General features: G+C 38.2%; 2 protein-coding genes across 2 annotated transcripts in view; one reads left to right on the plus strand and one right to left on the minus strand.

The window, feature by feature from the left end:
• Positions 1-992: 992 nt before the first annotated feature.
• Positions 993-12931, plus strand: fbxo9 (F-box protein 9). Its single transcript, XM_057847671.1, has 13 exons — positions 993-1178; positions 4988-5059; positions 5188-5304; positions 5365-5422; positions 5506-5602; positions 5761-5891; positions 5978-6092; positions 9480-9598; positions 9675-9765; positions 9841-9936; positions 10080-10173; positions 12317-12471; positions 12617-12931. Exons 1-13 carry the CDS (start codon positions 1176-1178, stop codon positions 12723-12725), a joined length of 1257 nt encoding a protein of 418 aa, XP_057703654.1. The 5' UTR covers positions 993-1175; the 3' UTR covers positions 12726-12931.
• The window catches only part of elovl5 (ELOVL fatty acid elongase 5), a 35202-nt gene continuing 29599 nt past the window's right edge, over positions 12690-18292 (minus strand). The window contains exon 8 of the mRNA XM_057847672.1: positions 12690-17136. Coding sequence (XP_057703655.1) covers positions 17056-17136 — 81 coding nt within the window. The 3' untranslated portion in view covers positions 12690-17055. The remainder of the gene's footprint in view (positions 17137-18292) is intronic.

The following is an 18292-nucleotide window of genomic DNA, read 5'->3' on the forward strand; positions in this document are numbered from 1 at the left end:
TCTAAATGACTTATATACTGAAGCCATTATATAATGCAAATAAGGTTTCCTAAAAAATTGTGGGAACAATTTCAGAATCCTAAAAAGTTGGTAGTGTTATGTTCCTGCCGTCCCTATGCAAACCTAAGCCCTTGTAACAAACCATAGTGACGTGTATATAGATCAGGATTTTTTTTGTTTACAAATAATACAATTATTTTACAGTGTGTAGAAAAACCCTGAAATAAATGATAAAAACAGCCCATTAAAAATGTTTAAAATTTGAGTAAGCGCTCCATTGACTTCGATGTTATGTCATTAAAATGGCCGACATGTACCAACATTCATCTCTCTTGGCTCACAGTTTAAGAAAGACGTCTAGCCTTATATACAATGTATCTATGGTCATGGGCACAAAAGGTAGACCTTATTTAATTTAACTATGCCATGGATATAATACAACCTTGATTAAAATAGTAATCTTTGACGTAACCGCGTGCTCCACTTTGTCATTTAAATTTAATTACATTTGTTAAAAAAATTCTTTAGTCCTGAAATTTTAGCACGCAAAATGTATAATTCTACTTTAAAAAAAAAAAAAAAAAAAAAAGAATGCAATGTAGTTTGAGAAAAGTGGGTTTTGACAAATGGCACATAGGTGGAGGTGGAGGGCGTGAGTGTAATTCTTCATTTTTTATTTATTTATTTTTTAGTTCGGTAATACATTCTTTTAAAAAGCACATTATTAACTGTCTCGGCAAAATTATGAGTTTTTAAAATTGGAGATTAAAAGTTATTTCTGTGTACTACTGTAGATGGGAGTCGACCTCGAAGTTATAATTACCTGTTCTAATGAATTATGTATTAGAACAGGTAATAACGTTCATCAAAGTTTACTGCATGTATTACTATCATTTTTATTTTAATTCAGTTGAAAAACAAACTTCATTTTGTAAGACTGACGTGTACAAATATAAACTCGTACAGTGACAAGCCCAATAAGGACAGCCACTTCCGGATTTCCGACAATCGAGCTTGGAACTATCCCCGACGACATGGCAGCGTTCTTGCGAGCTCGTAAATATGTTCGCTGCGTGGTCCGTTTCTCCGACCGTGACCTGTAAACGCCACGACGCACGTTTGTGAAGACTTGCGCGCAGTCGCACACAAAAAAAGACTAATTCGGCCAAGTTGTGATGGTATGTCACCGCGCTGGTTAGCTGTTAGCAAACTCGGTTTGACGTCAGCGTGCTAGCACTTAGCTAACTTTAGCCAACACATAGCTCGTCACCTGTCTGCTTGTACCATTGAGTTCCGCACTCACTCGTTTTATTGTCAAACACTGAGACGTATTGTCCAGTATTTAATCCTTTTTAGGACACTCATTTAACTCATTTGCTGCCATTGACGGCGATAGACGTCAAATCTAATTGGTAATGGGAGGGGCTGGCTGTTATAAGGGGCCAAAAACAATGTATTTTAATAATTTTTTTTTTTCAATTTGGTTTTCTTAACACATTAACTCATAAATCTACTTCTAATTTGTTTTGTGTAGAGTGTCAGTCAACCAGGGATGGATAACTTGAATGGTTGAATCGTGGCAAATTGATTTTCCTTGTTTATTGTTGTTGTTTTTTTCTTGTCTCGGATTGATTATTTTTATACTTTCTGTCCCTAAAATTATTATTAGTTCAAAACACAAACAACAAAGTAATTATAGCAATTAAATGTGACTACAAAATCAATAAGGAGAAATATGAATAGTGGAGGATCAAGTTCAAATGAACTTTGAATGCCTGGGTTGTTCCCTTGATCAGTGTTTTTCAACCTTTTCTGAGTCACGGCACGTTTTTACATTGGAACAAATCTCGTGGCACACCCACAAACCAAAAAATGTTCTTAAATTACTTTCTGTACATTATATTTAATTATAAAAAAAAATCTCCGTATACTTACTCAGTGTGAACTTGAGCCTGTTTAGATGAACACAAAAGTGGTATCCTGTCAGGAATCTTCTTCAACAGCTCTTAGTCTCTCTCTGTTTTTATTATTATTATTATTATATATATATATATTTTTATAGCAGTTAGGCTTGAAAAGCTCAGAATTATCAGACGGGGACTTTAGCAATGCCGAATCAGGACTGAGCATTTCGCTCACAATGGCTTTGCAGAAAGGTAGAATTAATGTGTCTGCCACAGTGTGGGACTTTTTGGATTTAGCAACAAGCTAACTTGCTTTGAGGGCTTTCTCATTTATCTTTGTAGTTTTTTGGGTTTTTTTTGTTTTGTTTTTTAAAAAAAAAAAAAAAAAGGTTGTTTTCACATAGGCAAACAAAATAGTCCATAGTTTGAAGCGATGGGTGTCTCATTTGAATATGACGTTTAAACTTGATTGGCGCCATGGCACTGTTGGATAGCGACTCGTGTCGCGTTTAAGAACTGCTTGGATTTCTAGCAATCAGCCACCTTACTGTGCTCCACAATGTTTTGGAATAAACACAGGGGGAGGATTGATGGTCATCACATATGGATGAAATTGAAAAGACACTTTCGTGTATATCGACATTTGCCGAGTCTAATCAAATGATGTACAGTAGACTTGCTGGGGTCCACATTGTCGCGAACAGCAAGGTGGCTGATGGCTGGAAATCCGAGCAGTTTTTGAACGTGACATGAGCTATACCTCGCTCATCTGCACACGACCAAGAACTTGCTACCTACTCCTTCCTTCCTACTGCAACTCCACCAGACGATGTTAACAAAAAAATACGATTGGATCATTTCTTGTGGCACGCCTGACAATCTCTCACGGCATAGTAGTGTGCCGTGGCACACCGGTTGAAAAACACTGCCCTAGATGTCTCACCAGGCAGATCCGGAGAGGGAGCATACCCTCTACTGCAGACATGTCCAAAGTCCGGCCCGGGGGCCAAATGTGGCCCGTGGTCAAATTTCATCCGGCCCCCAGCCTCTGTCATAAAATGAATAACATCTGGCCTGCACACAGACTTCATAAATTCGTCAGCAGTACTGCTACAAGCATATGAAGTAGCTTACACACTAAATGCTGCTCCTCATTTACCCACTAAAAGGCAGCAGCACTCTAAGCAACATTAACCCTGTGTGACCCTTCCAATTTTCTAAAATGGCGACATCAACAAAAAAAAAAAGAAAGTTGACTGTGACGGCCGACGTTTCAAGGATAGGTTGAAATTGGACTATTTCTTCGCTAAAATAACACAACAAATGTGTCTGCCTCATTTGCAAAGAGACAGTAGCTGTTTTTAAATATACCAAACAGACACGCTGACATGTGCGACAAGATTACAGGGAAGATGCGCTGCGAGAAATTGAAGCAACTTGAAGCTAGTTTAATTTCTGAGTATTTCGCAAGAGCCCGAGAGTTGAAAGAGACCGTTGAAATTGAGATTGTCGAAATTATGAATTAATAAAAAACAATAAAGCAAATGTGACACACAGAATGGCTTGCTAAAATTTGCTTAAATATATTGTTCTTATTAAAGGATGTAAGTAAAGGTCGGCCCAAAAAGTTTGGACACCCCTGTCATAAAGGGACATTAGCAATCTGGTGAGCACCAGATGGTATGTGTTGCACACAAGAAACTATCTGGTGAGCACCAGATAGTATGTGTTGCACACAAGAAACTATCTGGTGTGCTCCAGGAAACTATTTGGTGCACACAAGTATCCTAAACTATTTGGTGCTACCAGCGTTCCCTCTTATAGGCCACAAACTGCAGGTGCGTATCGGACACCAGCAGCTTCAACGTGCTAAAAATCAATACAGGATTTAGTTGAGCTTTTTCAGCGGGCTAAAAAATGATAAAACAGGTAGTTCCCGGGTCACGATGTACCGGACTTACGTGATTTCAACTTTTCGACACCTGTCTCGTCATTTTTTTTAAACGTTGACTTTTGTTTTGTGTTCCATGCTTTTATTTTGGCACAGGAAGCATAGAGCGGGTTGTACCCCGCCAAGTGAAGAGGTGACAGCCTGCGCGCAAATTTGTTGCTTGTGAAGCATCCAGACGTGACAACCTTTTTTATACTGTTTATTGTGTGCTTTCAATTGTGGTCGAATACTTGGGGCAAGTTTATGTGATTGTTTTTGATGATGTGAGGACGCTAACTGATACATGCTAATCGTTTGTTAGTGCTGTATCAGCAGCTACTTCTAAACAAAAATTTTAGTTGCTGTTATTGAAGATGAGACTGATTTAATTTCATTTTATTTTAGTTTCATTCTGCAAGTGTTGATGTCATGAGCAGCTGAATAAAGTCAGCAAACAATAAGGAGGTCTGACATCGTCATTTCGAAGCTTAGCTCGCTGTCTAGCTGGACTTAGACGTCTTGGCAAGGAAAGTACATTGACATATATGGGTTTGGATCATTTTTTTATTTATTTAGATATATTTAAAGGGTTGATTCCAATTTACGCAGAAATCCGGGTTATATCGCCATCGCAGGAACGCAACTCTTTTTTTTTTTTTTTTTTTTTTAAAGGGACTAACTGTACAGGATTTAGTTGAGCTTTACATCAATCTTGGACTCAACTATGAAGATATTACTGCATTACTTGCACATCGCACCAATAGTTTTCTCATGAAAGAAACAATCTGGTGCGCACCAGATAGTTTCTAGTGCGCCACATACCATCTGGTGTGCATCAGATATTTTTTGGTGCACACATCATACTATCTGGTCTGCACCAGATGTTTTAAATTTATTTCATATCTGTCGATGTCCCTTTAGGGGCTCCGTAGTGTTACAATTTCAGTTCGTGTCCTCACAAAGAAGGACAAGAACAACTCAAATGAGATCTGGAGCCGTCCCTCGGGGCGGTCTGATTGGGCAAAAAAAAAAAAAAAAAAACATAACAGAAGCTAGATTTACAGAAATGGGTACAGATAAAATCACATCGAATTAGCCATTATTTTGCTGACAGTTGTAAATACTTTCAGTTAAGAATATTCACTTTTACCAGGCTGAAGAAAATGTGGACTTGGACTGTGGACTGGAGGAAGAAGATGACGGTTCTGATGACCCAAATCTGGAGGTAAAATCTCATCATCTGTGGTTATCTAGCCACCATTCATACATTGCTTGCTATGACATGTTAAGTCACTCATTGCTTGTTTAGTTTATGATTTAGCTGTCCTCTAACATGACACGATTCAACTTTAGCTGCAGCTCGACACTTTCAGAGCCAAGTGGATGTCTGAACTCAAACCGAGCTGTGACACGAGGCTGCCGCGAGCTTCGAGTCAGAGGAGGACACAAGAAAATGCTCGGGAGGAGAAGGTGTGTATAGGAATGTCCCTGGATTTAAGTCAATGGGCGGCTTACAATTTTGCCTCTCAGGCTGCAGAGTTGTACTTGAGAGCTGTGAAAGAAGAGCAGAATGGAGCGTTTTATGAAGGTGAGTCCATGTACTAGTATGTGCCGTATTGCATAAAAAGTCAATTCCAACTTTTTTTTTTTTTTTTTTAATGTCATTGGCAGCGATCAAGTTCTATCGCCTGGCTATGCAGCTCGTACCTGATATCGAATCAAAGATCAACTACAGCCACTCTGATGCTGATCAAGCTGAAGGGAACTAGTAAGATATTTTTAAACGGTGTGAAAAATGAGTGCTCACTCACAACTTTGCGCATGTAGAAAAAGTCTTCAGTCTTTAGGCAAAAATGAAAACTTCTGTGTCGGGAATTGTCCTTGTGATGCGCAGGCTTCTTGTCACTGACTCGTGTTGTATCATAGTAGGGAGGAGGGGGACGGCGACGGCGACATTGAAGATCTGGTTGCCTACTTTGATCACCAACTCACTTTTGGAACTTCCTTCCCCAAGATTTGCTCTCCTGAGTTGGAGAAGTCTCAGATGCACATATCTGGTAGATGGCTTCTTTGTCATTTCATATTTATTGCTCTCGTGATTTCATCCCATACTGACTTTCATGTTGTCCACCCGTGGTTGTAGCCTTGCCACGGGAGATCCTAATGTACATTTTTCGTTGGGTGGTGTCGAGCCATTTGGACATGCGAGCCCTGGAACAGCTGTCGTTGGTTTGCCGCGGCTTTTACATTTGTGCAAGGTCAGCGCCGCATACCGTTTGACCTTAAAACTGTCAATATCATGAAACTTCTATTTACTCATTGGCTGCTGTTGTCGGTATTAGACGTCCAAATCATTTGAATAGGAAGTGAATATTCGGAAACTTTTTGTCATCTCGAAGCTGCAAAAGAATGTTTTACAGATTTTTTTCTTTCAGTACCTAAGGATTATTTTGCTACTCGAATAATTACAATTATCTTTGTGACTAGTCGACTAATTTGTTCATACATAAATCATGTTATTTACTGATTGTATTACAGAAATCAAGGATTTTTTTTTTTTTAACAGAAAAATAATTAGGGCTGTCAAACGATTGAAATTTTTAATCGAGTTAATTACAGCTTAAAAATTGTAATTAATCGCAATTAATCGCAATTCAAACCATCTATAAAATATGCCATATTTTTCTGTAAATTATTGTTGGAATGGATAAGACACAAGATGGATATATACATTCAACATACGGTACATAGGGACTGAATTTGTTTATTATAACAATAAATCAACAAGATGGCATTAACATTATTAACATTCTGTTAAAGCGATCCATGGATAGAAAGACTTGTAGTTCTTAAAAGATAAATGTTAGTACAAGTTATAGAAATGTTATATTAAAACCCCTCTTAATGTTTTCGTTTTTAATAAAATTTATACAAATTTCTATCAAAAAATAAACTAGTAGCCCGCCATTGTTGATGTCAATAATTACTTAAACAATGCTCATGGGTGCTGAAGCCTATAAAATCAGTCGCACCTAAGCGCCAGCAGAGGACGGCAAAACTCCATAAAACACAACATGTGGGCATTTCACTGAACTGTCATTTAAATCTGTCTGAGCGGGGCATGTGCGTTAATTGCGTCAAATATTTTAACGTGATTAATTTAAAAATTAATTAAAAATAATTAATAATTACCGCCCGTTAACGTGATAATTTTGACAGCCCTAAAAAGAATTAAAACTTAATATACCTATGACACCAAAAAAGCATGTTCATTATATATTTCACGCATTATTTTATGGAAGCGATCGTTTGAGTTATTCAATTTTTGAATCCCGTGCCATGAAAATTATTGACTTTCGGGTCTAGTCTCTGGTTGAGCACAAATGCGAATGTGACGTCACCCAGGTCAGCATCTCACAATACAGCATTGCTTTATAGCATGCAAATGGACTGCGGATTCAGCTGATTTTGTAGATTTTCGCATCACGCCAGCCAAATGTGCTGCCGGGTTTTGTTGCTGCACCAGGGAGAGGCATGTGACACCAGGGAGAGGCATGTGAGCCTTTTTGGGTTTCAAAACAAGTCCGACAACTGTGGGACCATTGGACTTAAGAGGAAGTGGGTAAACATCGTATTTTGTATTATGTGAAATACCGGGATCATGGCACACGTTTTAATACGGAGGTGGCTTGCATTTTGTGGCTGACAATGCTCCTTGTCCACCGAGAATGCCACTCGACCGGGGGCTTGTCGTACACCCCCCTCGGTCCTTCGCGTACCCGCCGGGAGAGCGCTTTACTTGGCTTATTGCCCTCTTCGTGTGCCCGGTGTTCTGTCAAATTTTCCACCTCATCAGAAATTGCAACTTTGTGTTAAAAATGGCCACAAATACAGCGATACAATATTAATGCAATACAAGGTAAACACAACAAACCATCTTTAAATAAAGGACTATCTACTTACGTTTGATCATGGACGGACATGTTGAAAAATTCTCCTCAAACACATCCTGCCATGTTAGCGGCACTTAATTGCACGCCGCTCTCACTGTTTACGTCTTCGCCGCGTAGTTTGGCATTAATTTAAGGTATATTCGTGTTATCCATGTGGCAGCTATGCGCTTCTCCAATACCGGCTGTTTTGTCCGGTGGTCATTCTCCAGCTGCTTCCCCGGCAAACGAGCTCTCCGGCCGGCAGCAGGGGACCGACGAGCTGTGACTTGCTCGCCGCCAGGCGGGTTGCCGATCGGCGAAGACAATTGACAACCCCGCTGTCGTTTGACATGATCTGGGGTAGTTTTGTGTGATTTTATGCTTCGAAAGGCGAGAAAAAGACTTTGAAACATCACTCAGTTCGGGTTAGCATGTCGGCTAGCGTCCTGGTTTGCTTACGCTCTCCGAAGCCGGGGCAGGGAAATGACAAAAGCCGGACTAACTCCAGTGGCATAAAATATCATTCTGGAGGTGCAAGAAGTGAATATTTCAAATTCCATTTAGCACAAGACTGTTTTGTCATGACCATACCATTTATTTAGCAATTGGGGAAAAATACTTCGATAAAAACAATATCCTGTAAAAATATTGGAGTAGACAGATCGAAACAATGACATTTTGCGGCTCTCTTCGTCGCATTTTTCTCGTTCTGAATAATTCCCCCTCAATGGTCTGAATTCTAAATCCAGATGAAACCATGATCCTGCCGACGTCATCCTCCTGTTGGGGGACGCTAGAGCGCTATAATGACAGGCGGGCTAGACGGCAGATTAAAAGACTAATTTTCTAACCCTTTGCCAAATTGTTCTATATAGTTGAATCGTTTCAGAATATGATTCTAATTCACATAACAATACTATTTAAGACATATTTTTTAAATCCTGTCATAGGCACTTTGAACAAAATAGTTAAAAAAAGATGTTTTTTCCTTTTTTGTTTTTTATTAAAAATATTTTAAAAAATTTAAATTAAGTAAAATAATCATCTATACTGTTTTTGCAGTTTTTTTCCATTTAAACAATCATGTAAAATAAATGGGACAATATTTAATTCTGATCTTTTTTACTTTTTTTTTTTTTTTTAACCTTTTTTATTAGTAGTTTAGTGGCCTTAGTCGTATTCATTTGGTTTTTTTTTTTTTAAATTTTTCGAATAAAAAAAAAAAAAGAGACTAAAAAATAAAGAATATTTAGTTTTTTTCCCTATATCTTTTCCGGGTAAAATTATCATATTTACCTTATTAAAAAAGATTTAAAAAGTCGTATTCATTTGTTTTTTAAAATATTTTTCGAATTAAAAAAAAAAAGAAAAAAAAAGAAAAAATAGACTAAAAAATAGAGAATATTTAGTTTTTTTCCCTATATCTTTTCCGGGTAAAATTATCATATTTACCTTATTAAAAAAGATTTTTTTAAAAATAGATGAAAGAATATTTGCATTTTCTTTTTTTTTTTTTTTTCTATTTTTTAATTTAAAAATACATTGTTTAAAATCAAATTCCAAATTTTAAAATGTTTTTTCATGTTTTGGGTGTTTTTCATTGGGAAGGACTTGGACAATTCGAAGGTCAACAATGTTAGTTGATTATTCGATGAATCTTGGCAGCTTAAATGTGGTAGCAGATGATCATTCATTTCTTTATTTCTGTTATAGAGACCCTGAAATTTGGCGTTCAGCCTGTCAAAAAGTGTGGGGACACAATTGCACCAAGCTCGGACACTACCTCTCCTGGAGAGAGATGTTCTTGCAAAGGCCCCGCGTTCGTTTTGATGGTATCTAAGCTCTTTGACCTTTTTTTGTTTAGGTGTTAACTTTTCACCAAACCTAGCATTTATATTGTCTTAACAGGCATCTATATCAGCAAGACGTCGTACATTCGTCAAGGAGAGCAGTCTCTGGACGGCTTCTACCGCCCTTGGCACCATGTCGACTTCTATAGGTAGACTGGTCTGACACCCACACTGCTTTTGTTTTGGTCAACTCGTAGCTCCATTTCCCGTACGTACGTTTTCAGGTACCTGCGCTTCTTCCCTGATGGCAGCGTGGTCATGCTGACCACACCTGAGGAACCCCTCTCTATTGTCTCACGCTTGCGCACTCAAAACGTCAGGTGAGGCAATATTTTTTCATTCTGCTGGACGAACCAACCCAATTGATGTATTTTTATCAATTTAGTAGCAGGGATTAAAAAAAAAAAAAAAAATCTTTTTCCCCCCTCGAGTGGCTTTAGAAAACTTTTTGGTCCTTCCGCAGAATGGACGCCGTAAAGGTCGGCCACTATCGTCTGTCCCAGGAAACGGACAATCAAACCAAAGTTTATGCCGTCGTCCACAAGAGGAAGGAAGAGGTAAGAGAATTTCAACATTATGAGGAATTATGACTTTTTTTGTTTGTACCCTCACAAAGCACTCATTTAACCATTGACGGCGCTAGACTCGGAATGATTTAGAAGGGATTGGACGTCTATCGTTGTCAATGGCATGCAATGACAAAATACATTTTAGAGTGTTACATACAGTGGTATGAAGAAGTATCTGAACCTTTTGGAATTTCTCAAAATTCTGCATACAGTCACCGTGAAATGTGACCTGATATTTGTCAAAATCACACAGATCCACGCCAAGAGTTAGGTGCAGAATACTCAGGTAAAAAAAGAACCCTAGAGTGTGCTAAAGACTTACAGAAATCACTGGCACAGTTCATTATCTCTCTGCACACATCAACTTAATCTAAAACAATGGCCAAGAATGGTGTTAATGGGGGGCCTCCACAGAGAAAGCCACTGCTGTCTATAAAAAACATTGTTGCTCGTTTAGTGTTCACAAAAAGGCACCTGGACACTCCACAGACGTTTTGGCAAAATATTTTGTGGACTGATGAAACCAAAGTTGAATTGTTTGGGAGAAACACACAACGTCATGTGTGGAGGAAAAATGGACCAGCTCACCAACATCAACACCTCATCCCCACCTTGAAGCATGGTGGAGGGAGCATCATGATTTGGGGCTGTTTAGCTACTTCAGGGCCTGGACAACTTGCTGTCATTAATGGAAGAATGAATTCAAAGGTTCATCAGGATGTTTTGCAGGAAAACCTGAGGCCGTCTGTCAGTTAAAGCTGAAAAGATGGATGCTGTAACAAGACAATCCAGAACACAGAAGTAAATCAACTTCAGAATGGTTTCAGAAGAACAAAATACACGTTCTGGACTGGGCAAGTCAAGGTCTAGACTTGAACCCTATTGAGATGGTGTGCATGACCTAAAGACAGTGATTCATGCCAGACATCCCAGGGATCTGACTGAACTACAGCAGTTTTGTACAGAAGAATGGACCAAGATTAGTCCTAATCGATGTGCCAGACTGATCTGCAGCTACAGGAAGCCTCTGGTTGAAGTTATTGCTGCCAAAAGGGGGAGGGGGGCACAAAATAATAAAAGTGACGGTTCACTTACATACTTTCCCCCTTCTCTCATTGTTTGCATACTATCCTCATTAAAATATGAAAATCTATAAATGTCTGGGTGGTTTTAGTTTATGCAGACACTTTTTTTCATCCTGTCATTTTGACAAAGATCAGATCACATTTGATGATTTTATGCAGGAATGTGAGAAATTCCAACAGGTTCAGATACTTTTTCATACCACTGTAAGCCGTAACCAGAGTGTATTTGTTTTTATTCATTTTAGTTTCACCAATTTAGCTTTTATTAACATTGGATTTATTGTTTATACAATTACAGTGGTACCTCTTCTTACGAATGTTTCTACATACAGAATTTTCAGATTAAGACATACCTCAACGGGAATATATTGCCTCGTCACGAAAGCAATTTCAGGATACGAAAAACAAAAATAAAGGATGGCTGGTACTCGAGTTTCCTGAACGTTACATACTTATAGCTACTCTGCCATTGGCTATTGCCTAGCATTCCTGGCATCCAATTGGCACGACTATATGCTACTGTATGTGTATATGTGTATCCCAGCGTCCTCTTCATTCACCCCTCGTGTTCCTACAGGTTTACATGATGGTATTAACTTTTGTTCTGTATTGTTTATTCTTGTTTTGTTTTGTTTTTTTTTACATTATGCAGAACTTTGATTTTATGTGTATTGTGCAATAATCTGCTAAAATGTATTTGTTACATGTTTTGATGCATTTTTATGCCTTATAAAAGATTTTTGTCTGGTGCTCTCAATGGATTAGGGCATTTACACGGAAAATTTTCAAGTTAAACTACTTTCAGAACCAATTTTGTAAGTAGAGGTACCACTGTATATACAATAATTATTGAAAAAAAAAAATAGTAATTGCTAATATTTATATAGTTTTTTTTTAAATGACCAACAATAGGCCAGTAGCCCTATAATGGGTTAATTAAAAAGTCTTTGAATGGCTGTTGATGAAAGGGTTCATTTTTTCAAAAGCAAAACATAATTTGGGACATAATAATGGTTGAAATAAATTGTGTTTCCACTTACGGCCAGAAATCATCGGATTTGCAAAAGAATCGGTTCTACAGGCGGAACACCGCCCCCGAGGCCGATCACACCTTCCACGTTGGACTCCTTCTCTCCTCTGTGGGGCGCCAGAGTTTTAATAAACTGACGTGGATGCATCATTCTTGCCACATTACTTACAAGTAAGACCTGTTACTCAGAAAGCTAGAAAATTCACGGTGCAGTTTCTTGTTAATTTTTCACTATCAATATCAAAATGATGTCATTATCAACGTTTACATTTTCAGACAATATATTTGTTCAAAATGTTTGATATTCTTTTCCCAGGCTCACTGGGGAGACTGTTATCAGTGCATTCGACCTGAACAAGATGTACACCCCCTTCATCTTTGGACGAGTCAAGAGTTACACCGCGTTTTCAGATCAGGCGCTCTAAGACACCCACGTCAACGCTTTCAGTTAATCCTTCCAACTTCACAAATTTACGAGTACACTAGAATAAAACTCATTTAATCCTGTGATTTTCAGAACTGTTGCTAAGGGTAACCCCAAGGTCACATGTTCCCGGCAATGAATGTCCATTCTGTTTTTGTCTCATAGTGCACTTTCTCGTTCAAATAAACAGTGATAAAATGACTTTCATTTGGCAGCATTTTTAATCATGAATAGTACATACTGGTTATGAAATATGAACATGAGCTTGCCATGTCAGATGTCACTATAATCCTTTTTTTCCATGAGAACTGAACATGAACAGATCAAACAGGATTTATAGCTCGATTTCTAAGTGGTTTTCAAATTCCGCTACAATTATTTCAAGCCTCTCAAATGAAGGTGCAATGTAATGACCACGTGATTTGCTGACAATGACATAGTTGTAGTTAAAATGCTTGCGTGTGCTCTAGTGTCATTGATCCCTTGTCTGCCCTGAACAGTCTTCTGCATGTGAACACATTATCAATATCTTTCCTAACAATTACTTTCTGGCACAAACATGGCTTAACGATAATGTAAATGGTTGCATCATACATTTGATTATACAAGGAATAACTTGTGAAGTAACTACTTTTTTATTTAAAGAACCATACAATTTTAATATGAACACATTGCGCAATATATTATGCTAAACAAACAACCAATTCGCAGTACAAACAGGAAGTGCATCAGTTGGGATTTTTTTTTTTTACTCTCGATCCGAAAGTATGCGACATCATCGTGGGTGAGACTTCCTCTGTGAAATGAAAGTTATCACCACATATACGTACTGAAAAGCATTTTTTTTTTTGTCAGAGTATTTGATGGCTTATAACAGAAAAAGTCAAATCAGGCACAGCGTGGACCAGCAATGTGGTGACATTAGCATCAGCAACCAAATCAATAGATCCGTGAAGGCATATGGATGTAGATTTGTGTCTTTATTATTCAATCCAAAAAAAAGTTGCTTCAATCAAAAAGTCGCTTCAATGAAAATATTTTCAATCAGAAAAAGTCACTTTAAAAAAATGAATGCAAAAATAAACTCTGAACAAAAAAAAAAAAAAGCATTTGAAAACTATTTTACTTTAATTTTTGGGGAGGGATTGAAGTCTTTTAATAAAACAACTTTTTTGATTGATGTAGTTTTGCGTTTGGGCCACATTTTGGCTAGGACATTTGTGTCTTTATTATTCAATTAAAAAATAAGTTGCCTCAAACAAAAAAATATATATTTTCAAAAGAAAAATACAACAAAAAAAAATCAAAAAAAAAAAAACCAATCACAGAAAAAAGTTTTTGAATGCGAAAAAATATTTGAGACTCAGAAATTTGCATTTGAACACTAAATTTTTCATTGAAACTGTTTTCTTTGATGAGAGCAATCCTTTTTGTGTTAGGGGAAGACATTTGTGTCCAAATCATTCAATCCCAGAAAAAGTTGCTTCAATCACAGAAAAAAAAATCATTTGCTAAAATAAAATTGTCCTTCCCTAAAAATATATATATTGAAAATATTGTTTTATTTTTATTGTAGTGTCACTTGTTTTGAAGTGGAAAAAGTTTTGAAGTCTTTTTTTTTTTTTTTTTTTTTTTTTGGAAGTACAAACATTTTTGAATGCAGTTTTTTTTAAGTGGAAAAAGTTTTGAAGGCACTTTCTTTTGATGGAATCACTTGGACACAAAGATCGAGCTTTGCCACTAATTCAGACATGTTTTACTGACAAGTGACTCCGCCTGTGGTGTAAGCCATAAAAGCATGATGAAGCAAGAATAATGCACACCACTCGCCGGGCCCCAGCCGGAAATAGCCCACCTAAGGCGGATGACTTCGATGCAAGGCAGACTTTTTCTGGGATCGAATGATTTAGACACAAATGTCCTCCCCATAATATGGCCCAAACACAAAAAGGATTGCTTTAATCAAAACCGTTTCAATGAACAATTCCGTGTTCAAATGCAAATTTCAGAGTCTCAAATATTTTTTCGCATTGATTTTTGATTGAAGTGATTTTTCTTTTGAAATATTTTTTGTTTGAAGCAACTTAATTTTTGATTAATAAAGACAAAAATGTCCTAGCCAAAATGTGGCCCAAACACAAAACTACATTACTTCAATCAAAAAAAGTTGTTTCAATCAAAAAAAAAAGAAAAATGGTTTTCAAATGCATTTTTTGTTTCAAATTTATATTTGCATTCAAACACTTTTTTTTTTTTTTTTTTTTTTTTTTATTAAAGTGACTTTTAATTCAGAATATTTTGATTGAAGCGACTTTTTTTTTTGATTGAAGCAACTTTTTAAAATTTGAATGAAGACACATATCTACCTCCATAAAGGTACTGCATTTCTAGAAATAGACCAAATAAGTAGTTGTCAACATATTTGTAATGTTGACTGACTGTATTTAATAAATAAAATACATAGTCCCTTTTTATTTTATTTTTTCAATAACCCATTAAGTTAAAGGGGAAGTTCAGAATTTTTGACAGTAGGCTTCATCTTCGAGTTAGCGGGGGTTTAGTTAGTCAATGGAGTTGATTTCAACAAATCCCGTGCAGTTTGTCAGTTTTTTGTTAGCTTCAGGGCTCCGGAGTGGCTACACTAGCGCGAGTCAATAGTACAATCTTAGCATGCCAATATAAAACGATATGAACTGATCTAAGATAGTCAAATACATTCAAAATGCAGATTACTGTTCAAAATAGCCAGGCGGCCAAAACAATCTCACACCAAACTGCTCTAATATATTTTGCAGGACTTTTTAAAAAAACATTTTTAATGCGTAATGCGACCACAATAGAGAGGAGTGCTTCAGCCACTCATGCTTACGCTGCATTCAAGGAAGGTGGGAAATCAGACTTACCCCACTCAGATGGTACCAGTTGCAACCTCATGGCATTCCAAGCAAATTGAAATGTAAAAAGTTTTTTTATTTTGGCCATCAAAAGACATTGAGCTCCAGCAAACCTGCATTCTCAAAAGCGATCAAATAGTGGAGGAAAAACGACGGCTGAGGTAACTCGCACACACTGTAAACTGCCCTCTTTAGTTTTACTATTTTACGGTCTGCTTTTCGACGGGCAGCGCCATTTTGTCGAGTGACCTCAGATTGAGGCAACTCGTGATTGTCTGTTTAAACCCCCCCCCAACTTAGTAACTATGACCTCTCAGTTTGAGTGGCGTTCCAATGATATACTGTATTTCCAGGTCGGATGTTGGAAACTTCCCACCATCCTCAAACGCAGCATCAGTCTGCTGAGTTGACTGAAGGATGGCAACATGGAGAAATGTGCATTTAAAGGCTGCGGAAACAGAAAAAATAGGCAAAGGAAAGTTTTTCTACAAATTCCCTATGAAGATCGAGGAACAATATAAACTGTGGTTACTTGCTGCTGGCTGCGACATAAAAAAATCAGTGGTGAAAAAAGCGATGTGTTATCTCTCCTCCCTGTTCCCTGCAGAGCTGCTGGATTACAAATGTTGATGCTCATACTACAATTACTGACATGCAATGGTAAGTCTTTTTAACTTTATCGTGAAAACATAGCCAACAACTATTGATTGCATGGGACATCGGTCATTTTCATGCGTGCGTACGTTGTTTTTTATTGGCATGCTAAGATTGTACCATTGAATCGCGTTAGCACTCCGGAGCCCTGAAACTAAAAAACTGCAAGGAATTTGTTGAAATCAACTCTCCTGACTTATTAAACTCCCGCTAACTCAAAGATTATTGTAAAAAAAAATTCTGAACTTTCACTTTAAATATTTCATCACATCATTACGTCTACTGTGCAGATATTTGACCATAAGCATTTTGTAACGTCCCTGCCTCTTTGCAAAGGACGTACAGTATTTAAAGATTATGCAACAGCACAGCCAGGACGCAAGAACTGCACTCTTGTTACACATCTAAAGGACGAGCTATGCTATGTACCTCAAATTTACAGCATGCTCACCTGAGCCGTTTTTGTCTTTGCACTGTCCTGCTAAATAATCCATTATAATCCTGTTTCTAAACCAGCAAAACCAGTACCAAAACACAGCAAATCTGCTGAATTTGTTGTGTTTTGATACATGGTCTTCCTGGTACAGAAAGTATGCTATGCTGGATTTTTAAGCAGTTAGGGCGCCTTAATAATAAGCACTCTGTCAACTGTCTGCTTAACTGAACACACAAAAAGAAAGGTTTGGTTTATGGCCTACTAGACTTATCTTTTCTCCTCCTAGCAGCGTTAGCCCAAAAGCTAAAAGTGACAATGGAGCGAGTTTGGAGAAGCCTTCGTTAATCTCAGTTCATCTTTGTTTTGTGTACCGCGTGTCCATTGACGGGCAGAAAAGCGAAGTTCCTGAGTTCCTTCTTCTTGTATGTCTAGATGAAGAATAAAGAAGACAAATATGTGTTAAAATGGTTGTGCAGTTCTAGGGAAGCCAGTTTTTTGTTAAGGTTTACCAGATTCAGAAGATTTATTGTCATTGTTAGAAAAGCACAACGAAACTTTGTTGGAGCATCCATACAGCTAAGTTGATAAGGTGCAAAAACCATATATTTTATATGGGTTTTGCACTTTATCAACTTAGCTTACCAGGTAACTTCAGTGTTTAACCCGCAGGTGCATAATTCAAGGCCTGGGGGCCAGGTCTGGCCCACCATATCTTTTTCTGCGGTCAGCCAAAGTAAATCATGTGCATTGACCTCATGTTTCTTGCCAAAATAAAACATAAATACAGTTTATGTAGAGCTCCGCTTTCTTTGTGTAAATAAATAAAAAACTTTTCTTGCCAAAATAAAACGTAAATACAATTTATGTAGAGCTCAGCTATCTTTGTTTAAATAAATAACTTTTAACCCTTATATTTGAATTTTTAAAAAAATTGAACTTTTCCCTTTTTTCACCTTTTGTTATTAATTGATAAACACCCACTGGGTTCTGGGTGAGAAAATTGGCATTTTCAGCCATGGTGGTTCAAATGGCCCGTACCCGCACCAGTACGGGGGTCTATGCAGCTCAACCTCTACCCCTCTTCCTCCTGATTCCTGCGTATTTCCTCTGACTGTATCTTCCTCAGACAGGCTTTTGAATTCAAGAACTGGTTTGTCGGGCTCTCCTATTTTAATGCATACATTGCACTACCCTCCCCACATAATCCCATCATGGTGCTGGGTAAGGGCTGCCAGTTGGGGACCTGGCAGCCACAGTAATAGTGTGGGAGGTGGGTCCCACGCTTTTTCTCAATGGCGTGGCTCCCCGGGCGTGGCCTCCTCCCTACCTAGGCTGCAGGGGTGTGGGTGGGGAGTGGGTCCGGGCTCCGTTCTCGTTCCACCCCATGGCGGCTTCTCGGCGTTCTCCTGCTTCCGCCTTCCCCTCTCTTCTCTACCTGGGTATCCGCCCTGTGCTCCGAGGCAGGTCGTTGGCTGGTCCGGCGGGGGTCCTGCCCTGCCCTGGACTTGGTGGGCCGTTGGGGGTCCCGCGATGTGCCGTGCTGGTTGGGGGGCTGCGTGGTGGTGCATCCCCTTGTACCATCCC

Source organism: Corythoichthys intestinalis, chromosome 10, assembly GCF_030265065.1.
Source record: "Corythoichthys intestinalis isolate RoL2023-P3 chromosome 10, ASM3026506v1, whole genome shotgun sequence".
NCBI lineage: Eukaryota > Metazoa > Chordata > Actinopteri > Syngnathiformes > Syngnathidae > Corythoichthys > Corythoichthys intestinalis.

Excerpts from the sequence above, each read along its gene's own strand:
- fbxo9 (XM_057847671.1), top strand. Across the intron at positions 9,599-9,674 it reads GCCCCGCGTTCGTTTTGATG|GCATCTATATCAGCAAGACG; the intron begins GTATCTAAGCTC and ends TTGTCTTAACAG. Across the intron at positions 9,937-10,079 it reads TTGCGCACTCAAAACGTCAG|AATGGACGCCGTAAAGGTCG; the intron begins GTGAGGCAATAT and ends GTCCTTCCGCAG.